The sequence below is a fragment of the Atractosteus spatula genome, chromosome 11 (assembly GCF_055471065.1).
Source record: "Atractosteus spatula isolate fAtrSpa1 chromosome 11, fAtrSpa1.hap1, whole genome shotgun sequence".
NCBI classification, from domain to species: Eukaryota; Metazoa; Chordata; class Actinopteri; order Semionotiformes; family Lepisosteidae; genus Atractosteus; species Atractosteus spatula.
Genome location: NC_142716.1, coordinates 15,910,518 through 15,936,972, shown reverse-complemented (window position 1 = coordinate 15,936,972; position 26,455 = coordinate 15,910,518). Strand labels below are relative to the sequence as shown.

General features: G+C 37.6%; 1 protein-coding gene across 1 annotated transcript; it reads left to right on the top strand.

Annotated features, from left to right (window-relative positions):
• Positions 1-467: 467 nt before the first annotated feature.
• Positions 468-22,176, top strand: pomgnt1 (protein O-linked mannose N-acetylglucosaminyltransferase 1 (beta 1,2-)). Its single transcript, XM_088926618.1, has 22 exons — positions 468-599; positions 957-1,169; positions 1,660-1,762; positions 2,583-2,698; positions 3,267-3,332; positions 3,746-3,859; positions 4,313-4,430; positions 4,531-4,629; positions 4,783-4,910; positions 5,348-5,418; positions 5,984-6,059; positions 6,340-6,423; positions 6,690-6,731; positions 6,829-6,887; positions 7,267-7,339; positions 7,649-7,777; positions 8,860-8,985; positions 9,978-10,042; positions 10,595-10,639; positions 11,330-11,465; positions 13,095-13,204; positions 20,278-22,176. The coding sequence occupies exons 2-22, from the start codon at positions 1,050-1,052 to the stop codon at positions 20,357-20,359; spliced, it is 1,962 nt and encodes a 653-aa protein (XP_088782744.1). The 5' UTR covers positions 468-599; positions 957-1,049; the 3' UTR covers positions 20,360-22,176.
• Positions 22,177-26,455: the final 4,279 nt, after the last annotated feature.

The window sequence follows — 26,455 nt, the reverse complement described above, 5'->3', positions numbered from 1 at the left end:
TTAGTGTGTGGCTCTGATAGATGTCAATAATATAGTGAAACACTGAGGTACCACTGTAATAATAATAAGCTAAAATATGAAACGCATTCATTTCTCCCCATCCACATCTGTGATCCTGCAGTTAGTATTCTTAGAACGTTATTCTTCATTGACAGTAGCTGCAAAAATTGGTTGTGGTATATGTTGAAAGACCATTTCAGGGCTGCCTAATAACTCATCAGGGAAGAAACATTGATTGCATCGTTCTTGACATGAAGTAGATGAATCTGTGTTAGGCTTTTATTAATTAAATAGACCCTTTAATTAATTGACTGTCTGATTAATAAATAAGCTTGATATTATAAAGTTGACGAGAAATCAGAATGATTTGTAATTTGCATGCTAACTTTGCACCCTAAACCACATTTGAAAGCAGCGGAAACGGAGCCTGGTCCCTTTAAGTGATGTGCACGTCGGCACCGGAAGTTGTTGTTGGGCTCCTGCTTAAGCTGAACCATTGAGAGAAAGCAAGGATGGAGAGAAATCAGGAGGAGAAGGGAAAGTATTCAAACATGTGGCAGAAATAGATGTTCTGGATAAATCTACCAGCAGCATCGAAAGTGAGCAACAAAAATAATCCACTTTAATGTGGTTCGGAGTATAGTGTGGCAACCTGTCGATTAAGTGTGATTTCAGTTAGATTCACATTTAACGAAGAGTAATGGTAATAAACTCAAAATATAAGTTCATTATATTTTGACGTATGTAAACCGAATCTGATCAGAAACACTTGTGTCAGATATAGTGATTTAATAGAGTGTATTAAACTTATCAGTGTCTTAAAATAATAAGAATTCACCGATGTACATGAACAAGCGACTAGCAATAGCTTACTATTAAAGAGTGGATATTTTTTATTGTTTTGTGGCGTGCTTTCAGTCCCTTACAATTGCACATTAATGATCCATGAGTTTCAGATGGCGACGTGAATTTGAGAAGAGTGTAAATGACTGCAGTTGTTTTGGAGTAACACTTGAGGTGGAGAGTCGGTTCTCAGTCACGTGCTGGTGATGGATACCTGGAAGCCGAATCCGCGGGCCAAGCCTTTCATCCCCCGCCAGCAGCGCAGCCTCTACCTCACCTGGAAGTACAAACTGACCAACAAGAGAGCCGTTCGACGGCTCTGCCAGGTACATTAACCCTCTATGGTCTGATTTTTTAAATATTTTTGTGGTAAAAAAAACAGTAAAAGGTGCTCATACAGGACAGGCTACTATTCACAACTGTCTCATTTGGAGATACATTCTCACCAGTGTGTGCACCTCGGTTTTGCGGTCTGAAGTCTTTGCCTGCTAAAAATCTTCCATTTCACCCAGATTCAGAGTTCATTAACTTTTTTTTTCTGCTTGGACTTCAAAGTCCTGACGGACAATAAAGCTTTAAGAGGGAAAAAAGGGACATTGAAACCATCATTAGTGCAATTTACCAAGCAGAAAGCTCCTTGATTGTGTCAGGAACTCTTTACATTTAAACTCGTCTCAGCAAGATTTTTTTATAGTACAGTCCACTGAAGGCCAGCTGTCTGTTTGAGCTGTGGAGTAATGATCATGTTTCTAACAACCACTACTTCGTACCAATAAGATGCTTGATCACATCTCTGTGCTGTATTGTGCCTTTCAGACAGGTGCGGTGGTGTTCTTGCTGGTAACAGTGATCATCAATATCAAGCTCATATTGGACACCCGGAGAGCTGCAATAGAGGAGGAAGCAGTGCAAGAATATGGTGAATATGATACATTCCCTTGCAGCAGAGTTCTGCTGCCATAACCAATGCTGAAAGAACAACCTTCTCAATTTACTTCCACAGATTTTCTTAGTATTTTTTCAATTACTGCTCCTGTAACTGAGTCAAGTGTGATGTATTAATACTTTAATCATTTTGATTATACCTAAACTGTATATTATAACTATGTATTAAGTCTGTTGTCTTAAACTGTTCTAATATGTCTGTGATTAAGTTGAGTTTTTAATTACATTGCTGATCAATTTCAGTTTTTTATTTGAGATATATGTCATATAATATGATAAAACCTCATCTGTTTCAAGGTTCCTCTGGAACAGTGAGCACTGGTGTCGGCTAACCCCAGTAATATTATAGAGCACACACAGCATGGAATGAAGATGGGTTGTGTTCTGAAAATAACTGAAATGTATAGTATACAATATCAGGACAATATCAACTGTGAATGTGGCTAAGTACATAATCCATCTAAGCAAGCAAACAGATCAATTAAGTAATCAAATAGCACTGGAGATTTAGAGCTCAGCTGGAAAGTAAACCAGCAGCCCAGTTATCCTCTAGGACTGGCTGTAGGAACCACTTCTCTAGACCTGTACTCACGCTTCATTTTTAAAAAAATGTTGTGTCTTTTATTGTTTGATTGTGGAAGTTTGTGAAGTTTCATTTGGATGTATTGCTGTACATTATGTAGTTCTTACACTGTAAAATTCATCATCAGCTACAAAAATATAGTCTAGAACAATGACAAGATGTGTAAAGTAATGGCAACACCTTGAGTTAAGAGAATACCGTTGTTTCAAAGATGAAGCCCTGTCCAATATGGAGACCCCTCGGCGACCTCCCAGTGGCAGGAAGGTCCTGGATATTGAGGTGTATTCCAGCCGCTCCAAGGTCTACGTGGCAGTGGATGGCACCACTGTGAGTCTGCTCCTCCTGTAACTCTGTCTTGCCCACTTGGCAGCAATATCATCCTGCAGCTCACCCTGACAACCCACAGAAGCTCAGCAGGTGTGAGCCTGGTCAGTACCTGGATGGGAGACCTCCTGGGAAAAACTAAGGTTGCTGCTGGAAGAGGTGTTAGTGGGGCCAGCAGGGGACGCTCACCCTGCAGTCTGTGTGGGTTGTAATGGTTTCTTGTGTTAGACTCTTGCGCTATATTGAATCCCATACTCCTGTTATCCATCAAGCCATGAAAGTCAAAGGGGTTTGCATTTGCACAATCTGCCTGATTCACAGCACCAACACCACATTATGGGTCATTATGGTCACAATTGACTAATGTCATAGATCTGACATATAATGTCTGGATTTTAATGTTCAGCCTGGGCTTTGAACAAGTCCATAAATGGACAACCATCTGTATACTCCTGGGTCTCTTTCATTTTTGGACCTGATACGATCATTATTACCTGATGTGGTGAAATATATATTTTCTATTAATTTTAATAGTGTCTATTGTCTTTTTCTGCTTTGTTCTTTTTCTCAGGTCCTGGAGGATGAAATGCGAGAGCAAGGCAGAGGAATCCATGTGATAGTTCTCAATCAAGCCACTGTAAGCATCATAATGTTACATGTAGAACATACTGTATTGTAATAATAAACATATCATATTGGCTTGTTCAGTGCTGTTGGCATTAAAAATGACCAGAGGTGCATCATTAAAGACTTTCTTGACCTATAATTGTAGGCAGTGCTTACCAGACTGTATCAACTCATACCTGTTCCAACCTGATATTTTATAGTGGAACATAAATTAAATTTGAGTTGAAGTAGATTGAGTGCTAAAATGCATTACTGATGGCAAAACGTACAAGGCAGATTTGTCTCATTATTATTGACATTGTCAACCCACTGGTCTACTGATTTTCAGTGCATCACTAAATATTGTATTTTTGTATTTGTCATGCATAATCCCAGAAAACAGTTGTAAAAGAAATAAAATACAAATGTGTATCTGATGTGCAGGGACATGTGATGGCAAAGCGTGTATTTGATACCTATTCTCCCCATGAAGATGAAGCAATGATCCTCTTCCTGAACATGGTGACTCGTGGGAGAGTGCTTATCTTCACCATTAAGGTGGGTAAAGTCATTCTGTACCATTTCAGCCCTAATATGACTTATGTGGGCTGTAGACTTAATAGATTTCAGAAGAGAATTCTTAGTGTCTGAGTTACCCTGTGTTCTTTCAGAGAATTATATACTGTAGTTACTATAATATCTAAATGAACTGTCGCAATTAAAGCTTAATCAGTAAAATATTCTAAAATTTATTAATTTGGAAATTGACAAAACATAGGGTTTATTGAAACAAGACCTTTATTTGCCTCCATCTTAGGATAAATATTTCTGTACTTTCTCACCAAAATTATTTTTTGAGGTTCAGCATTCATCCTATATGTTTTAAGTGTCATATACATTGTATAGCAATGCTTGTAAAATTCTGTGAAAATGTCTGATAGTGAGATAGTATCCTCAAGTGCCTTGTATCATTTGATGTCTAGTATTTGTCTTCTGTTCACTCAAACGTAGGATGAAGGGTCTTTCCATTTAAAAGACGCTGCAAAGAACCTGTTGAAAGGGCTGGGCAGTCAGGTGTCCACCTCCCTGAGCTGGAGGGATATGTGGACTTTAGTTGTGAAGAAAGGAGGTAAGATGGGACCACTTGTGACAGAGCATGGTTTAGTATTCCTTTGCAGTAGGTGAACAAGATTGCTGAAAAATACAAAGCCATGTAATTAATTTTGCAGGCCAAGTGTATGGGGAGAAGCATTCCAAATCACCTGCTTTGTCAACGTGGGGAGACCCAGTGCTACTGAAGACGGAGGTGCAGTTAACAGCGTCCGAAGGTAACACAGAAGAAACATGGACTGCTGTTATTTATCCTTTCGTTGTTTTCATTGGTACCCATCATGGAACAAGTTTTATCAAACACATATTTACTCTCATCAATACTGGGAGATGCTTTGCTTATTTGAATTTCTCTTTTCTGTTCCCTGAAGATGCTGAATGCCACTGGCCTGATACCGAGCTGAACCGGCGAAGGAAACTTTTCTGTAGTAAAGTGGAAGGCTATGGCAGCATCTGCAGCTGCAAGGACCCAGCCCCCATTGAGTTCAACCCTGACCCGGTAAGACTTCACAACATAACTTTCTTTTAACATTGTGCAAGGAGGAGTGTTTGTAAGTACCGTACAGTGAAACGACATGGACCGGAGGTGGAGAGTGTTGTGAGCTGTAGTATTGCTATTGCATAGTATTCTGTTTTTTTGTTGCTTCTGAGCTCTGGCGGTACTTTACAGATGCAATTACAAATGCAACGTGATGCTTTATTAGTCCAATTTTGCTATTTGTTTGCAGTGCAGCAGGTCTCCCTAGCCATGTTATTTATGCACAGAAAATGCATAGCTTTCCAAATTTAGTGTTGCAAACCACACCATTAATTAGTTTTTGATTTGCGACTTCATTTACATTGCTTGAGAAAAAATAATGATCATTTCTGCAGTTGCTTATTTTTGTCTCTTACTGTGTAGATTTTCATTGTATTTCTGTGAACATTTCTCTGTAGTTACAAGATAATAAAGTATATGATGTTCCTGTGGCAGTAATTGCAGGAAACCGACCCAACTACCTCTACAGGTGAGAAAGAATTTGGGCTGTAAAAGGTGAAGTGTTACTGATTTTCTTTTTTTTTATGCATTTGGTAAGATTTGAGATGCAAAAATTGAGTATTATAGATGTAGTTTTGTATGAGTGTGGATTTTACCTTAGCATCCTTACATATACTTTTGTCTTGTTTGGGAGACAAAATGATGCTAATAAAACTCAATGATAAAAGCATTTACAAATTCTTTTACAAACAAGGGCAGTTTCTGTATGGATAGTTTGTCCTTCAGTCTAAATTATCCCTTGATTATGTTGAGCAGAAAAGTTAACGCTGCACCAAGGCCTTTCTACTCTTTACTGGTCTGTTTTTGCAGGCCTTAATTGAAGACCAGGCTTCAGTCAGCTGGAGAGAGCCTTCTCTTGTGCAGCACCATGATTGTATAACTTGCTGCCCGCATCCATTAGAGATTCTGAGTACATTTCTTAAACTTAAAGGCCTAATTTTATACATGTAATTTAATTTAAATTGGTCTTGTGATTTTCTGTGTTTTACCCGTGTGCTTTGTTGTTTAAAAGTGCTACCATTACTTTCCTTTAGGATGCTCCGGTCCTTGCTGTCAGCTCATGGAGTCAATCCCCAGATGATCACAGTCTTTATTGATGGGTACTATGAGGTACATGGATCGTATGTCTGCAAGAGAAATCCTACACTGCTAAGAAACTGGAGACATCCAAGATCTACTAGGAACCCGGACCAAATAACAAAACCTATAATTGTTGCTTGTGAACTTCATAATTAAAGGCAGTTCGGTGGAAAGTCTCCATGGTTCAGTCATGAAGTATTTATTTCACAGTTAGAATTTTTTTTATAAACCATACCCGTGTATCTTTTGTTTTTTTTTAAATATGTCCTACCCTTCAGAAGCCAATTTGTCATTGTTTACATATCGCCAGGAGCCCATGGATGTGGTGGATCTGTTTGGACTGAAGGGGGTTCAGCACACGCCTATCAGTATCAAGAACGCCAGAGTGTCCCAGGTAACCGTCGCACCAGCACCAGGAGCTCAGGAGTTTTACACAGGTTGCATCAATAGTAAGAGATGTGTTTTGCCTCTAGAGCAAACAGTTTGTGTTTAATAGATGTAGTTGATGATGTTTCGATATTGTATATGCTAGGTACTCAGTATGGGGAGACACCCAACCTTTCCTTTGTTATCCCTGATTCAGCTCTGTGGGGCCCTGTGTCTAAGTCATTCTAATCATGCTGTTTCCAACTCCACTTCTTTCTTGTGTTTGTCAAATAGCATTACAAAGCCAGCCTGACTGCAACATTCAACTTGCATCCAGTGAGTATTGTGGGAACCTTTTTCTGAAATATTCCAAGATTTAAATTTTTCTTTGTTAAAAGGCATGACTGTCTTATTTTTTCCTGGTTCTTTCTAGGATGCCAACTTTGCAATTGTCTTAGAAGAGGATCTCGACATCTCTATTGATTTCTTCAGGTAAGAGAAATTAAAGTACACTCAAGCCTCACTAGATAATTATTTGACAGTTCAACATCTGCTCTCTTGTAAGAAGCATTCCATTTTAATGTTCTCTTGGTAAAACAGAACAGTTCTGCATGACTTCCAAAGCTGTAAGGTAGAGACTAGAATACAGGTTTAAAGCAGAATCCAGAATCCAGTGGTCAGCTTCATTGGTTAGTTATTACCATAACATATGACATAAAATCCACTAGATGGCAGCAGTATCTGTGGAGAATATACTGCATACAGTACCTATTTTTATCATGCTGTGATATATAGTTCTTAAATTATCTGTTACATGACCTATCTAATAAAAGCATTATTCTTACTACTGATTTACTGGTGTTAATTCTAGTTTCCTGAGTCAGACAATTCACCTGCTAGATGAGGATGAGAGTCTGTACTGTATCTCGGCCTGGAATGATCAGGTGAGTGAAAACGTGCACAATGAGACCGACCTGAAAGGACAGATCATTCAGGTTGTGGTGGAATTGTTCAACAGATTCATGCTCTCAATGATTTTTATTTAATAGCTGTTACATATAATTTCAATTATTAATTTCAAAAGCTTTTCCCTTATGGAAAAGAACAACATTTATGCAAGACCGTGGAATTCAGTGCTTCTTTTCAAAACCTGTTTTAAAGTGTTTTGTCTTGTTTTAGTGTCTTGGACATTTACTTGTTAAGGAGGCATTTCAACACAGTTTTAGACTCAACATATCTTCCCACATTCCTAGGGCTATGAGCATACTGCTGAGGATCCTTCCCTGCTGTACCGTGTGGAGAGCATGCCTGGGCTGGGTTGGGTCTTGAAGAAATCTCTATACAAGGATGAGCTGGAACCCAAGTGGCCAACTCCAGAGAAGGTAAGACTGACAGAGTAGAGGTCTCTAACCATGGCCCCCAATCCAGCATGATTTATAAGTCACCCTAGGTCATTTCTAACTGTTGTGTGCTCTTGGAGGTTTTTAACTATTAAGCAAGTAATTTGCTCAATAAAGGAGCTCTTGTCCCTTAGGACTGAATATTTTTTGCAAATGATCTGGAAATTCCCATCACATAAATCACCTGCAGTTAATCAGAAGTAATTTTTTTCAGGCATTTAGAAACTGGTGTTACAATGGTGGTGATGAAAGCTCTGCAGGGTTTCTGGCGAGAGTTTCTTGAAATCAGACTACTTTTGCACAGGAGTTTGTTTAGTTTCATGTTTTGTAAGTTACACATTATTACACAGGTTTCCACAGATGAAACAGAAATCAAACATATGTAACTTTCCTGTAACTCAATTCATGAATGAGACCTGAGCTTTATTGGCATAATATTACACAGGTATCGTGCAATAGGATAGTATTATATAATTTTTACCAATGATTAAATACAGTATAATATAGCACAATACAGATGTAATTATATTTATACAGAGTTCATTAGAGAAATTATTTCAGATAAGCTAGACTGAGCAAGTCTGGAGTGGAACTTAGCTATGATAATATGGGATAACACACCTACTCTATGGGATCAGTGCCTTGGGATCTTAACTGACTAAGTAATATTTTAATGTCTTATCTGGCGAACGACATCTTGTATCCAGTCTCCGGTGACCTCCCGTCACCACACTGGGACATTGACATGGACATCTGGTCCAGGGGGAGGAGTGTTACACACCAGTCCACCAACACTTCTTAATGGTGCAATCTGTTTTTCCCTGGAGGTGTTCCATTCCTGTTGTGCCCAGGCACAGCCTTGCCTGGTTTCTGAAATCTGATGGTATTGGGCTAGAAGATGGTAACTTATATTGGTTGTGCAAATTTTACTGGGAATAAAGTTATGAGCTTAAAATACGCAGCACATGGAGAAGCTCATGAAATCTGAAATGACTAATAGTAAATTGCAACTGAGGGGTTACGAGACTTTTGTTTCTGACCAATGTGTATGTTTGCCCCTTCAGCTGTGGGACTGGGATATGTGGATGAGAATGCCGGAGCAGAGGAAGAGCCGGGAGTGCATCATTCCTGATGTCTCTAGGTCTTACCATTTTGGGATAATTGGACTGAATATGAATGGATACTTCCATGTAAGAATTCTTTCATACTGTATAATAAATAAAGTAATGCTGTAATAGATATTTTTTATATATTGATCAACTTTTTGGCTTACTTTGCTGTTTAAGCACAATGTATTTAGTCCTTATCCTCACATGAAAACAAAAGTGGTTGATTCCACATTAGATTTTTTCATTTCCCCTGTATTGGAAGCAGATCATTAGTACTATTATACTAATTAACTTTATAAAATGGCACAGTTTAGTCACTGAATTAGCATTTTGTGACTGGACAGCCTGCTATTCAATCGAGGCAGTAATGAACGTTTATTTGATTTCTGTGTATTTTTAGGTCCAGTAAGACTGGCTATTTTTTTTCACTATGCTTTTTACATAAGCATTCTCTTGTAAACCCATCTGATGGATGGTATCCACACAGCTATTGCAGAGAAACACTTGGGGTGAAATTCTGCAGTGGCTCAGCCAGATAAGTTACTCACTTAACCATGGGCTGAGCTAAATGATTAAGACATAGTGAATTCAAGCTTGGGTCTTGTCTCTAGCTGACTGTGAAAGAGATTCTATAAGCATCTCCAAGGATGGGGTTGGTGTGAGGTGGTCAGAGTGGAGCTGTGACCTTCTTTAATATTTCTGGCTGCCTCTCCATCAGTCACACCTCTGGGGCACACCTCTCCATCAGTCAGCACGCCAGTCCAGGACTTGTTGAACAGAGTTTCCAGTATGGGGCTTCGTAGCCTGTGATGGATTTAAGAAGCAAATGGCTCAAAGGTGGGCGAGTCAGAAGAGTCCGCCTCACTTCGTTATTTTCCCCTGTGTGTAGTTGCAGGGGTCCAGTCCCTTATCTGGACCACTATATTCCAGATATGGGTGGCTGTGTACCTGAAAATAGTATGAAGAATTAGCACTCTTTGTGTGTTAAAATAGCTGCTTTCTTAATGCTATTCAAACTTTTGTCCTTTGCAACATCTGATGCACCTGTAATTTATTATTTTTCTTTATTTCAGGAAGTATACTTTAAGAAGCATAAGTTCAACACTGTTCCCAATGTCCAGCTGAAGAATGTGGATAGGTATGTCCCTTTTTCTGATTTCTTCTAAAACAAGCACAGGGTTTGCATTTATTTTCAAAGAATCTATTTTCAAAGATTTTCTAAATAGAATTGGAAATAGAAGTTCATTGACAGAATTCATTGGTGCTGTCCTAAATCAGGTTGGCTTTTAGCTCTCACAGATCTTTTTTCTAGTTTCAAAATCAGGTTTGTTCAGAATGTAGAAAGTGCTCCCTTTTGGACACTGCAGTCATTTTCTTATAGTACTGAGCTTGGCTTACTCAGATTTGGTGCAGAAGAATGTACAGTTAAGAATTTGATCAAATTAAGTTAACTTCAGTTCATGATGTAGTGGACTTTATTTCATGTCTAATACCTTTTTCATATTTAACATTTAAGGTGGTTTTGTAGTTTAGGAATATAGGAATTCTATATTTGCATAGTCTGTGTTTGCTAGTAACATTATTTCTAGCTTAATTAAATGTAATTGTGGTGATATCGATGTGTAAGTCTCTTTCCAAATAATGGAAGTTAAAATTTAAAAGGCTAATTCCTAATTAATGTTTTTTCCAGTCTGAAGAAAGATGCTTATGAAATGGAGATCCAGAGACTGCTTGGGTGAGTGTGCTTCTCTGCTGACAGCACAAACGGTTTTTGTTCTATTGTCCTGACTTTGAGCTGTATCTGAGTGTGCAGATTTGTTGTCACAAATGCAGTATAAAACATGTTGGTGTCATGAACCCCACAAAATGATATCTGGAAATGAAAATGCAAGTGAATACAAGGAAAGAAACAGGCTGTTTAAGAACAGCCTTTCAGTCCATCACAGGCTTGCGTTTCTCATACACTAAGTGATTTTATGAGAGCATCAAGTTGAAATAATATACTAAAATATGAAGACACAACTTCAAAGATGTGTTTTGAGGACTGGAAATGGGCAGACTATGGTTTACAAAACAGGTTGTGGAAGAAGCTACTTAACTGTTTTCTGATCCTTAGGGAAAATGCCCTTTAATATCCTTGAAATAATCAACTTCTAGTAGCCAAAGAAGCAAGGAGTACCAAATGGCCTCCTGTCACTTAAAACCCTTATTTTCATATTGTTCTCCACAGTATGGCGGTTTTTAATAAGTACAGAATCAGCTGTTTACATTCATTTTTCTGTCCTGCTGACCTTTTGATTAACCTATTTTGAAACAACAGATTGGTTCAACTTTATTTTTGTCCATAAAATTCAAGGAAATGTAGTCTGGTTTCCTCTTAGTTCTGTGGGTACTTTAACGACCTATCCTTGTGTTCCCTGCACAGAGAGGCGGAGCTGCTGGATCACAGTAAGGACCCCTGTGAGGACTCCTTCATCCCCGACACTGAGGGGAAGACCTATGTCATGTACATTAAAATGGAGGAGGAAACTGATACTGCCACATGGACTGAGCTAGCCAAGGCAAGAGAAACTTTGCCCATCTCTAGTGTTTTGAACAGTTATTTTCCAGTTGTTTGTTATAAACTCACCAGATTTGGAGTTTCCAGTGATGTGTTGGCTAGTCTTGGATCTGAGCTACGACCCTGCAGCCACACGTGGGGAGAATGAGGTGTAGGAAGACTCCTTCAACCTGCCCACCTTCACGACACTCAGGGTGTCACTCAAGGCACAGGGGTCCACTGGAGCAATAGAGCCCTGCTGCCTAACCCAGCCCTGCTGTGAACAATGCTTGGGGAATCCCAGCAACAGTCTGCTAGTGACGTGACCAGGCTCGAACCAGCGACTCTATGAATCATGCATCCCAACCTGCATTTGAGCAAGTGCCTAAACCAGCTGAGCCCCTCGGCAGCCCCTGTTTCTTTTTGTTAATTGCTTTATTTGTCAGGCCTTTGATAGTGTAAAGTTGCGTTAAAATTTAGATTTCATCAGCGCTTCATTAGGACGCAGGGAGATCTTGTTGATTACAGTGGAACGTGGAACATTTTTACAGGTTTGTGTGGAAGTACAGTACCTTAAGTTCCGTGACAACACGAAATGAAAAATGGGGAATACAGATGAGATACCACGTGCTAGAAATAAAATAATCTCACCATGTTCACAACACAATTGAGGAAGCAAGCCCCCGCCCATGGAAATGCCAGTATTGAATGCAGGGGGCTGAGATCATAACTAGCATCTAAAAACGGCCAAAGAAAGAGGTGAGATAAGTCAGTTAGTGCGACTTATCCTCAGCAGACAGAGCCTGTCGGGAAGCCCAAGAAATTAAACCCTACACTTGACAAAGATGGCTTGTCTCCATATCACTAGCCAGACCTCCAATTGACCTTTTGGAGACATTATGTGAAAATCCATGGAGACTAGGTAACGGAGAGTACACAGAGAATGAGAGAATTGTAAATGTCCATGTAAAAATGCTGATAAAAGTCCCTGAAACAGCCTGGATCAGTCATCTAACCATTTCATCCAATTCAGTGTTGCAGGGGAACATAATCCTATGCTGGCAAGCATTGAGTACCAGGTGGGGTACACCCTGGACTGGACACCAGTCCATCTCAACACCTGTTGTCACAGTGCATTATCTCATTTAGTAAACGTAATGGCTTTTATGAGGATCCTGTCTGGCATTCAGTTATGCACAGCATAGTGCTTCATCATAACTGGAAACCCACTGCTATCTCGTTTTCTCATTTTTCAAATTCGGCCACAGACTGGGTTTGTCTCCTGTCCCTCTTAGGTAATTTGTTTATACTGTAAGAAGTCAGTTGATTAGCTTTTTTTCAGTGCTTAATATGAATATTAAGTAGATCTTAAAGAAATCCAAAAAGGATTACAGTGAGAACTGAGCATTATTAAAGTCAATTGTTAGCCCATCTTTGTATGTTGCAATGAGTGTTGAATTTTAAAATATTTTAAAACACATTCAGAAAGAGTGATTTCATTACAAGCTGAAGCAATAAATTAGATGTCTTCTTTTTAATGGATCACAAGCATACAGTTTCTGCATGTATGCCCCACATGAGAATCTAGGATAACGCAGGCTTAGATTTCCATGATTTGTGGAAATGATGACTTTCGTGTTGTGCATTTTAGTGCCTGCATGTGTGGGATTTGGATGTACGTGGGAATCATAGGGGAATGTGGCGCTTGTTCCGGAAGAAGAATCACGTCCTGGTCATCGCGGTTCCCGTGTCTCCTTATTCGTAAGTAGCTGGAATTCAGGATATTACTGGGATTGATTCTTGTCAAGGAATTTACGTTTGGAGTGGTAGACGGGGTTTGGTTCACAAAACAAAAGGAATGAGAAAATGTCCTGTCTGTTGATGAGCTTTCATTCATAAAACTGTGATGATAAGGAGACATAGCTTCTTGTAAGAATTTATGATGGTGAGTATACAGATGCAGCCATTCAAACCAAGCAAGGTACGCTGCGGTACAACTCGGTGGGCGTGTACATCATATCGCGCCATTTCACGTCATACCGTGCTTTACCATATGCAAATTAGATTGTTAATAGTATCTGGAATCACCTTGTAAAACCGCCAGGTGGAGCTAATAAAGCTTAAACTCCCATGTACAAAATTTGAGCTGTCACCAGAAAACACCTGGTTTCGAATCCTGATCACTGCTGAGGGACAATCTTTATTCAATTAAGAATTTAAGTTGTATACTCCTTAGACTTTTAAATTTAAACTTTGTATTAGAGCATGTTAATCATTAAACATTAGAAAGTTGGTATATTTTATGAAAGCAAGATTGCTCAGTTGGACAAAAGTACACAACCTACCACCTTTATCATAAATATTTTAATTACGGAGAAATATTTTATGCGTCAAAGTCTTTACCGAAGATATTACTAATAGTATTAATAATGAATGACCTTGGACAAGCTGTAAACTCAAAGTATCACCCTGGTCCACATTCTTTGTAATCGTCTTTGTAAACAAAAGTACTTTATTTTTTCATTGACAAAAAGTAACACCACAGCATTTCGTTAATCCAATCACGTATTCATTTCCAATCATACAAAGTAAGTCTTGAGAATCTCCGATTCACCATGCCTTTCACGTGCTCATAAACGATATTAATTTAGGAACATAAACATATGTAAACTGTACTGTATATGGCTGGTCTTGGTAGTTTAAAGAAAAAATACACACCAGTATTCCATTTCTCCCTAAACATTTTAAGCATCAAAGTCTTACATGTGGTTATTTCGGAAACATTTTTACATGCTCCTTCTGACCATATTACTGTACGTTTATATACTTTGTGAAAATTGATCGTTTTAACCTTTTCTGCGAATACGCTCGTTATCAGAGTAAACAAAAGCATACTTTTAGAATTGGATTAATAGTGAATATAATATGGAATCGCGTATCTAAATAAATTAATAACAATGTAATTATATTAATTATGTAATTATATTAATGTATGTAATGTTGCACAAACAGTAGTATAAGACTTAACATTGATATGTGTATTGCTGTTTCAGTGCTCGATACGTGACTGTTTCTGTGGTGTGATGGTTTAAGTGACTGATTTATAAAGCTGAGGGTGGGTGTTTTAACAAATATTTCTTTGAACAACTAAAATAGCAAATATTATTGACATTACATTGACATTTTTTAGATTTCTAAATATCACAACATGTTCGTACTGTATGTATCTCTCTCTCGGCTGGCGCACAGGAGTGCTGGCTGTGCCAAATTTCACTCCACAAAGTCTGAGTCTCTGTGTCTACATTGTTTGTAAACAAACCGGTTTCACAGGTATTTTCTCAGCTTCTTCATTTTCAAAGTAGAATAGGGGAAGTCTTCCAATGAAAGACAGTCCACCTCCCCATCCCACAGAGAGACTGACAAATGTGAATCTGTTTTTCTAAGAAAACAACGTGAAGCTGTGTCACTCTTCTGTGTAAAAAAAAACGGTTTGAACACCATAGGTGCTGTTTTTAATAAGCTGCTGCGTAAAGAGTAGGAATTTTCCTGCTGTCAGCAGTATTGTGTATATAGTTTTATGTACTGGCTGTGAAAAGTTTCACAAGTAGAGGTCTTTAAAATTAGGCTGGGCAAACGATTTTTTTAATTCTTAAAAAATAAATCAAAAATGAGATATAATGATGTGTTCCTGCTTAGACATTGCACGACTTTAAAAGCTATAAAAAGAGGTTTCGATAGTTAATAACCACTTTTTATGTGCGAAAAATGGGTGATTTTTCTTCCTCGTGATCAGCTTCAAATCTCTGTGTACGCTGTAAGGTTTTTACTTCTTAATTAAACGTTTAAAATACATGAATTTCATAAAAACAACACACCTTTCAAATAGAAAAAATCATATTCTGTTGTCTTCCTGGTATGTAGAACAGATCAGCAGGTCTTTTTTTCCCCAATCAGAGGCTCTGAAAACAGCGTGCTGCCCACTGCGCTGCGTCAGAGGGGGAGGCGGCACCGAGAGAGGGAGGGAGGGCAGAGCACAGTATTGCACAGTAGCCGTAAAGCACCAATTGCGTCTGCATTCATAACTTAGTGTTTAAAATTAAACGACATAAATCATTTTCTTTGACTTCTAAGTCCCTTGATTATCATTAAGCACAGGTTTCTCACCACTTAGACTACATTTTGATACCATTGTTAGACAAAGCAGGAACATATTGTACTTTCAGTTTCATTACAGGTGGAAAGATTAAAAATTTTAAAGCTCTTTAATTTTGTTATACATTTTAGAAACGTTTCATCTATACATACACCACAAAACTATTCTCGATTGTATTTCTGAATGCTATGTTACACTTAGTTCATTGTTTTAAATACATCTAATTAAGAAAGTTAGGTGTTAGCATAAACTATTAGTAATCAATAATATTAATTTTAGCACTGTAATAAATTGTTGCACTTTTCCTCACATCTTGTAAAAATATATGTTCATTGTTCAAATATACATAAAATCTGACTATCGGAAAATAAGTTAAATACACAACTAAATACACAACTAAAAAAAATAGGGAAAAATTATCATTCAAAATATTTTGCTAACAATGTTAACTGTTTATAAAAATAAAATGTATTAACTAAGGAATAGGATGGCACAGTTGTTAGTAAGCTTTTTGTATGTTTTTTTTTATAAATACAACAGTAGTACCAGATGTCTCAGTGGCTTTCAAAATTAAATTATGCACGTAAACCTCTGAACTAGAAAGATAAGATATCTTTCCATATCCATTTCTAATGGTGGCGAAGTGGTTAGCATTGCTATCTTGCAGCACTGGGGCCCTAGGTTCAATTCCTGCCATCCTGTGTGTGTGGAGTTTGCATGTTCTTTCTGGGATCCGTGTTTTTTTCCTTATGTGTGATATGATTCCCTCTCGCACTCCAAAACATACTGGTAGGTTAATTGGCTTACGGGAACACTGGCCCTGGTGTGTGTGTGTGTTTGTGTGTGGCACTCTGAATGAGTTAAACTTTGATGCAGGAAAAATGTATTTCTCAGAAGCTATACTGATTCTCCCCGATGCAGTGCAAAATATCTCTGATACAGTTCCTTCAGGGATGATGTTAAAGACCATGTTGTTTGGCATGCTGGAGCCAGAAATGTTTGGATTGATTAAAACAGAAAAGCATTGTGAAAGTACTCCAAAATGTGTTTCAGTTGTACAGACAGAACATAATTTCTTGCTGTAAAAAAAACGTCCTTAGGCATAATTTGTTTGCTATAAATATGTTCCTAAAAAGGAATAAAAAAAGCCATTTGATTCAAATAGCTTTGGCAAAATCTATGGATATTTTGCCCTTGAGCTGTGAAGCTTTTAGATTCTTTGGGTCCTTTAACTGTAGGCGCACCCAATATTTAAAAGATTTAAACTATAGCTTTCATAAAAATGTGAGAGTATCTTCATGCATTCTTCTTCATAGCACTTTACACTTAGTTTAAACTACTGAGTGATCAAGGTTTAATACAGACAGCAAGGGGCAGTTCTTTAGCCGGTTGTGGGTCAACTTCAACATATGTCCAACTGTGTTTTTGATCATTTAACTTGGGCTTAACTCCCCTCACAAAGAAAGCTAATAGTTTCAATATGCCCAAAAAACAGTATTTCTTGCATAAGTGTTAACTTTCAGAACAAATGTGAAACTGAAATAAAACACAGGAAACCCAGAAATTACTGGAAGCACCCCCCATCCCAGTGTATTACCTGCAGTGTTATCTTCAAAAAATCCTAAAAACAAAAAAAGGACAGTTTCACAACCCAAAGCAAGGTTGTATAAGGTGAGGGAGGCTGTCTGGTGTGTAAATGCTATTGAGGCTATGAAGAAGACCTGCTATTCCAGTGTATTACCTGTAGTATCATCTTCAAAAAAATAAAAAAAACAGTTTCACAACCCAAAGCAAGACTTGGAAAGGTCAGAGGACCTGCTTAATGTGTAAAACACTTACTTGCAGCATTATGCAGCTGCTAATAAGCTGCTGAGTAAAGAATATTTGAATTTTCCTGCTGTCAGCAGTATTGTGTATATAGTTGACCCTTACCTGAATGAAAACAGGACATAAATAAAGGGTTTCAGAAATCAAACAAAGCTTTATTCCCGTGCTTACAGTCTGGGTAAATGGATGCTGCACTGTTTTGCTTCCTATGGCGATTTACGGGTTTTTCGCACGAAGCCGTATTGAGCAGTATTTCTTGCGTTGTGAACGTATGTACAAAGTGGTCCCCCCGGGTTCCAGTTAGTGCATAATTACGCATTGATGAAAAACCAGAGGCTTAAAAAAGGATTAGGTCACTGTTTTATGTGGAGGCTGTGAAAATTTTCACAAATCGTGGTCTTTAAAATGCATTTGGTTTGAAGGCTTTCTGTGTTTCCCTTCCAAAGATACGGACAGAAGAATATTCGAGCGTGGTCAAACAAATGGCTTAAAAAAGACATAGTGAAGGCTGTGAAAACAGTCACAATGTACTTTGTACACAACTGTTTTGGCAACTCTAGGAGGTTTCGTGAAAAAGCTACAGGCGTGCCAATTGTAATCATTTTTATTTTTAAATAAATTTTAGAAAAGTGTCATCTATACAAAAAAGTTGCATTTAATACCACTCGATAGCTATAGAGCTATCGGATCAGATCAAAGATCAAGCACAGATTAAACAGCAATATCTCACACACTGGGACTGATCTATGATCTGTGATGTGGTTGAGTATAAATTGTGGTGCTCTAGAAAAATAATTAAAAACCGGTTTAACAACCCTTAAATATACTGTAGTTTTTGTTAACACAAGTTTATCAGTGAAAAGACCACGGGCACTTTTCCTCCCCCCTACATTCTCAGAATAGAATAGGCGTACCTTCCAATAAAAGACAGTCCCCCTTCCCCCCACGGACAGACAAACAAATGTTTTCACTGCCTATTTATTAGCTATTCAGAGGGAAAGGCGGTGACGTCACCACGCTGGCAAGCATGCTCTTTAGATAACATGATTCCATATTATATTCCCTATTAATCAAATTCTAAAAGTATGCTTTTGTTTACTATGATAGCGAGCGTATTTGCAGAAAAGTTTAAAATATCACTTTTCTCACAAAGTATATAAACAGTATGGTCAGAAGAAGCACATAAAAACGTTTCCAAAATAATAATTAAATTCTGAAAAGTATGAGTTTATTTTACTGTGATAACGAGCGCAAGTATTCATGGAAAATGGTAATCACTTAACTTTGAATGTTTTGTGATATTTAGAAAGACCAACAAATTCAATATAGTGTCAATAATATTTATTGTCAGTAATAATATCAGTAGCAGTTTGAAATTATTCGTTGTTATTGAAAAATGACTTTGCTTCAGAACATGTTGTGATATTTAGAAATCTAAAAAATCTCAATATAATGCCAATAATATTTGCTATTTTAGTTTTTTAAAGTAATGTTTATTTCTTAAAAGAAAATTCATGGTGATAGCTGGATTTGAACACCCGACCTCAGGGTTATAAATCGGTCACTTAAGCCATCACGCCACAGATGCAGTGATGTATCAAGCACTGAAACAGCCGTACACATATCAATAGAAAGTCTTATACTACTGTTTGTGCTACAGTACATGAATATAATTATATCGTTATTAATTTCTTTAGATATGCGATTCCATATTATATTCCCTATTAATCAAATTCTAAAAGTATGCTTTCGTTTACTCCAATAACGAGCATATTCGCAGAAAAGCTTTAAACTATCACTTTTCTCACAAAGTATATAAACGTACAGTAATATGGTCAGAAGGAGCACGTAAAAACGTTTCCGAAATAACCACATGTAAGACTTTGATGTTTAAAATGTTTAGGGAGAAATGAAATACTGGTGTGTATTTTTTCTTTAAACTCCCAATACCAGCAATACACAGTTTACGTAATATGTTTATGTTACTAAATTAATTTCGTTTATGACCTTCAGATATGCTCCTATTCTTTTTATGCTCAGCTACTAAAATTTCCCTTTAGTTGTAAAATTCCATATAAATATTCAATACTAAGTGGATTAAAATGTGCACAGTAAAGAGATTAAATGATTAAATCTTTTCACTACCGAGTGCCCCTGTCTGTGATTTTGGCCAGCCAATCACGTACCACGGTACGGCGCGGTGGCTCATGCGGAGTTGCGTGCGGTACGGGTTTGTACTGCGCACTTTGAATGGCTGCATCTGTATGCTCTTCTTGTTTCTCCTTGGGAGTACAGTGTGAGGAATTGGAAAAATGTCATTTCTGTCCGTTTCTCCTGTCCAGTGGGTTTTGATAATATAACCATAAGTTCATAAGACTGAGAAAAATGCAACAGGCAACCGTAAGTAGCCTAAGCTGTAAAAAAGGTTGTTTGGCACATAGGTGGAGCAAATGAGGCTGGTTCAAGTCAGGGCTGTGGCACCAGCTTTCTGAACACTCCTGGAACTGGTTGGGCTCGAGTCCACCAGGGTCTCCTGGGCTTGCGACACAACAGTGCCCCCTGGAGCTGGTGGCCTCGTGTGCACCTTCAGTGTTGAAAGTGATGCTGTGCCTCTTGATGTTAATTCTGCTGTAGATGGGAAGGGCCCACACTGTGAAACTGAGGGAGGAGGTTCTGACAGTGCGCCTTTCAGAAGTGCACAATCCTTGTCCATTATGTGCTGGTAGAAAGCTTACGGGGGTTGATGGATAACTGAAGCTTCCAATTTGTGAGGATATGAAAAGAAATATAAATTCCAACTCTCTAAAAAAAAGTGTTTTAACTTCTCTTTCCATCTTTCATACTCTCTCTTAAGTGTGAAGAAGCCTGCACAATTAACACCCATTCACTTAGAACCTCCTCCAAAGGAAGAGGGAGCCCCCATGGAGCAAACATAGTATCCGAGGGCTACAACGTGCCCAGCTGGACTTTGCAACAGCCGTTCAACCACTATCCCAGCCATCCTGGTCCTCCAGGGGAGACGTCAGAGGGATCCATTCAAAACACTGAGCCCATGGGATTGACAAGACAGAAGTACCTCAAGTGATTTTTTTGCGCTTTACATTACATTTTAAATAATGATACTAATTTTTTAGGGAGAAGAGTTATTTTCTAAAGATGCTCTGGCATGCTGTAACAGACTCTAATGAACAAGACATGAGGGAAAGGTGTGAGTGTGAGGGAAAAGTTTCCAAATTTTCACTTGTTTTGAAATATCAGGATTTGTGTGGCAAGTGTGCAAAGTAGGGGAACGGTGGGGGATACAGTTGTTTCAGGTGAAGGCATTTGGAATGCAGGGTATCCCGATTCTAGTCCATGCTTGGCATGTCTATATGATTGTAAATAAAGTCTTCTTTTGAAGTTGCCCAGACATTGCACCACAGAAGCTACACAGGCATGTGTGTTCTACAGCCTAATTAAGCCTTTTTAAGAATAAACGGGTGAAAAAGACTGAGGAGATGGCAGTGAAAAAAAGGTGCTATGGTCCCTACTTGGTAGTTCTGTTGTCTGAACTCACAGGACAACTGTGGTTATTAAAATCCCTTTGTCGCCAAAACATTAGCTATGAAGTAATGAGTGCACTATTCATCTTGTACATATATTGTAACTAATGTCTATTTATTTAACCAGTACCAGCCAGTGTGGTGTTTTATTTTTGACTAGTATTATTTAAACTGCTAGTACAAGAAAAAAAAATAAAAACAGCTGTAATGACTGCCTTTGTCTGCAAATGTAAAATTAAAATGCATATCTATATTTTGGGGGAAATTTTAGTGGCCTATCCTGCAGTAGTAGCTTACAGGTTTAATGCTAAATTGGAATTGTGGTTATTTAATTTATCTTTTCATTTTGATGAGAATCTTTCAGGTAGAATATGGCTCATATGGAGAGTAGCTTGAATGACTAACACTTGAACACTGCATAACATCACTGCTAATATTTAACTTGCTAACTAATAACTGTAGTAGTGGTGTTTCCTGTGTATGAACAGAATACTTGTTTACATACGTGTTTTATTGTCTTAGGGTGATAAACATTTCATCTTTCATTTCTGAAGATCAAAATGTCTATAAAGTTTTACTTGTTTACCATCTAAATTATAACATAGTATGAATGTTAATGAAATGTAGAGTGCAACATGTAAGTAGAACACAACGTCTTAATAATGTAGTTAATAATTTTGCAGATTAAATATTTAAATCATGGACTCCTTATTTACAAAATGTATAAAGTAACACTATTATTTGCATTAGTAGTTGGGAATCTTTAAAGTCCAGTATGGTCCAAATTAATCATCTTTCTTGGATGAGCTTTCCCAGTTCATGGTTTGGATTGGCAGCCCATAGACTTAAATGGTAAAAGTCTTGACCTTAAGCACATATTTTGTTGATGTTTAAATAAGGAAAAAATAATCACATAAGAATTAGTTTCAGCCTTCATAATGTTTGAAAGTCTCTTGTTCTTTGTGTATGGTTTTTACTTGTTTTCTCATAAAGATTAATGTATGATCACAGTTTTGTATGCAGTGTGCTAATGTGCTGTTCTTTGAGCTACTGTTGAGCTACCGCCATGCATAATGTTGTCTTTATCAGCTGATAATGGCCCAGAGACATTTCTGATTGTACAGTTTTATAGAAGTCTGGCATGATTATGTGTATGGTTCTACACTACAATTTGTTTCTTGTCTTAATAAAAAAAACTTAATTTTATTGCAGTAATATGCATTTTATTTTTCATGGCCATGGGGCATAAACATTATGGCATTGCACATGTGACTGTGTACAGATGCAGCCATTCAAAACAAGCGGGCGATACCGCATTATAATGCGGTGCGCTTATCGCGGTATAACTCAAGTTACCGTATAATACCGTATTAATACCGTATATTCTCGCATAAAACTGAATGGTACCGCAAGTAAAATAATAGTATCTGGAATTTTCACAAGGTGGAGCTAATAAAGCTCAACCTCTCATGTTTGAGCTGTCGCCATCAAAGTCTTTACCGAAGATATTACTAATAGTATTAATAATGAATGACCTTGGACAAGCTGTAAACAAAGTATTGCCCTGGTCCACATTCTTTGTAACCGTCTTTGTAAAATATTTTATTTTTTCATTGACCATCTTTGTAAAAGTAACACCACAGCATTTCGTTGATCCAATCACGCATTTGTTTCCAATCATGCAAAGTACAGTAATTTTTGAGAATCTCCATTTCACCATGCCTTTCACACGCTCATAAAAGATATTGATTTAGGAACATAAACATATTACTGTATGTAAACTGTACTGTATACGATATGTATATGTATATTTAATGTCTTTACTGTGCACGTTTTAGTATTGAATATTTAGATGGAATTTTACCACTGAAGGGAAATTTTAGTAGCATAAAAAGAATAGGAGCATAACGTGTGTGAAGGTCATAAACAATATTAATTTTGGAACATAAACATACAGTATTATGTAAACTGTATATGGCTGGTCTCGGTACTTAAAAAATACACACCAGTATTCCATTTCTCCCTAAACATTTTAAGCATCAAAGTCTTTAACTAACATGTGAAATAACGTATAAAAAGTGGTAGTTTTAAGCTTTTCTGTGAATACGCTCAATACCGGAGTAAACAAGCATACTTTTAGAATTTGATTAATAGGGAATATAATATGGAATCGCGTATCTAAAGAAATTAATAACGATATAATTATATTCATGTACTGCAACACAAACTTGATACTGTATGTGTAGGGCTGTTTCACCACTCGTCTTGTGACCATGCGAGTGGCGTGATGGTCTAAGTGCCCAACTTCTAAGTGAGAGGTCGGCTGTTCAAATCCCACTAGCGCCACTACTTTTCTTTTCACAAACATTTCTCTGAAAAAATAAAATAGCAATATTAGGGACAATTAATTGACTTTTTATATTTCTAAATATCACAACATGTTTGAATCTAAGTCATTTTTTAATAACAACGAATACTTATCACCATCTTTCCCTCTGAATCGCTCCAGAAGCAGGAACCGGTATCGTGTGGGGATCCCTTTAGATCTCCCTTCAGATTTAAAAGGTTATTAATAATATCTTTGGTGTCGCATCTTCCCAGTTTAGCTGATCTTTTGCTGCCTATGCATGCTTACACAGCTCCCTGGGTAAACGATCATACTTGACTGAGAAAGGTTTAGAGAACTTAACATTTTTATTATCAACAAATTGTAAATACGACGTTTACATTGGCGTTATTAATTTTTCACTTGAGTGTATGGAGGAGTGTCAGCTGTCAATGAGAGCAGACCCCCTCTCTTAGGCTGCGCAAATGATTTTTTAAATTTTTATAAAGAAATGGAGGCTGTTTGCGTTACAATTTAAATATTTACTGTCAAACTTTAAATCAACAATTGATTTAAAGACGATCTGTCAAAGTGCAATGAAATATAATATTGTTGTTGTTGTTACTGTTGTTTTTATCCTGTAAAGCACTTTGAGAAGCCACCTTTAAAGGCGCTATATAAAGGCGCTGATTCTTATGGAATGTGTTTTCTTTCTTCTTTTTTTCAGCATGGAATAAACCTATTACTTGATTCTTATGGAAGCCCAGTTCCGCCAGGGATTAAAAAAAAACACACACTCTCGTGTTTCAAGCACCACGTCTCTTCTCGTTAAAAAAGAGGAAACACTTTACAATTTAATGTAATACATTACATACCGGTTTAACAGCTCTTAAGCAAATTTGTGTTTTTGTTAACACAAGTTTATCAATGAAAAGCCCACGGGCATTCTCAGAGCCCTCGTTAGTCTGGAGGTGTGGAAATTCTGACAACAATTGATTTGAAGACGATCTGTCAAAGTTCTGTGAAATACAATATTGTTGTTATTATTGTTTTTATCCCGTAAAGCGCTGCAAGGCCCTTTGGCTACAGCGAATGCGAATTCTGTCTGGCATTGCCAGATTTTGAAAAATTAACTCTTTCATAGAAAATGTTTCAGGTGCGAAGAACACAGACCCCCAATGCAATTTCAACCAAACCTGTCCCCACACACCCCGCCCTCACTGCGATTAGAATATACTGTACACAAAGCACTGAAATCTTTCGAGCAGATGATCAGGTGTTTCGCAGAGTTCATCAAGCCTGAATCGAAACCTGTTTTTATTGCTTTTAAAGTTGTGCAATGTCTAAGCAGGAACACATCATTATATCTTATATATGAAAATACATAATATAGCACCCAAACAAACGCAAACGTGTTTATGAATGAATAAAAGCATTTTATTACAATCTAACTCACATAACTTACAATCCCGAATGCCCCCCACCCCGCTTAACAATTTTAGGAAGACTAAGGAAGGACTAAGGAAGTTGTCATCTGTTGTTGAAGCTCTGTGAGCTCGGTGACTTTGAGACCACTTGTTATCCCAAGTTATTTGAATCAACACAATTCAAATACAGAAAAAAGAGCTGACTGACAAGATTTAAGATGTGGCTCCATAAAAAAATGAATTAAAGAATGTGGAATTAAGTTTTTTTGTGCCTGAAAGATTTTCATCATCACCATTTCACTGATTCCCAGTTTTAGGTGCTCTGGGATATGTTCAGCTCTTTTCTGTATTTGAATTGTGTTGATTCAAATAACTTGGGATAACAAGTGGTCTCAAAGTCACCGAGCTCACAGAGCTTCAACAACAGATGACAACTTCCTTAGTCCTTCCTTAGTCTTCCTAAAATTGTTAAGCGGGGTGGGGGGCATTCGGGAATGTGAGTTATGTAAGTTAGATTGTAATAAAATGCTTTTATTCCTTCATAAACACGTTTGCGTTTGTTTGGGTGCTATATTATGTATTTTCATATATAAGATATAATGATGTGTTCCTGCTTAGACATTGCACAACTTTAAAAGCTATAAAAACAGGTTTCGATTCAGGCTTGATGAACTCTGCGAAACACCTGATCATCTGCTCGAAAGATTTCAGTGCTTTGTGTACAGTATATTCTAATCGCAGTGAGGGCGGGGTGTGTGGGGACAGGTTTGGTTGAAATTGCACTGGGGGTCTGTGTTCTTCGCACCTGAAACATTTTCTATGAAAGCGTTATTTTTTTAAAATCTGGCAATGCCAGACAGAATTCGCATTCGCTGTAGCCAAAGGGCCTTGCAGCGCTTTACGGGATAAAAACAATAATAACAACAACAATATTGTATTTCATAGAACTTTGACAGATCGTCTTCAAATCAATTGTTGTCAGAATTTCCACACCTCCAGACTAACGAGGGCTCTGAGAATGCCCGTGGGCTTTTCACTGATAAACTTGTGTTAACAAAAACACAAGTTTGCTTAAGAGCTGTTAAACCGGTGTAAAGTGTTTCCTCTTTTTAACGGGAAGAGACGTGGTGCTTGAAACACGAGAGTGTGTGTTTTTTTTTAATCCCTGGCGGAACCGGGCTTCCATAAGAATCAAGTAATAGGTTTATTCCATGCTGAAAAAAAGAAGAAAGAAAACACATTCCATAAGAATCAGCGCCTTTATATACCTGTAGTGCCTTTAAAGGTGGCTTCTCAAAGCGCTTTACAGGATAAAAACAACAGTAACAACAACAACAATATTGTATTTCATTGCACTTTGACAGATCGTCTTTAAATTAATTGTTATTTTAAAGTTTGACAGTAAATGTTTATATTGTAACGCATACAGCCTCCATTTCTTTATAAAAAATTAAAAAATCGTTTGCGCAGCCTAAGAGAGGGGGTCTGCTCTCATTGACAGCTGACACTCCTCCATACACTCAAGTGAAAAATTAATAACGCCAATGTAAACATCGTATTTACAATTTGTTGATAATAAAAATGTTAAGTTCTCTAAAGCTTTCTCAGTCGAGTATGATCGTTTACCCAGGGAGCTGTGTAAGCATGCGTAGGCAGCAAAAGATCAGCTAAACTGGGAAGATGCGACACCGAAGATATTATTAATAACCTTTTAAATCTGAAAGGAGATCTAAAGGG

What these genes read in the sequence shown, in the direction of transcription:
- pomgnt1 (XM_088926618.1), top strand. Translation starts at nt 1,050, where the DNA reads ATGGATACCTGGAAGCCGAATCCGCGGGCCAAGCCTTTCATCCCCCGC. An exon ending in TGCTTATCTTCACCATTAAG is followed by an intron (nt 3,860 to 4,312) that starts GTGGGTAAAGTC and finishes ACTCAAACGTAG; the next exon opens with GATGAAGGGTCTTTCCATTT. An exon ending in TTATTGATGGGTACTATGAG is followed by an intron (nt 6,060 to 6,339) that starts GTACATGGATCG and finishes ACATATCGCCAG; the next exon opens with GAGCCCATGGATGTGGTGGA.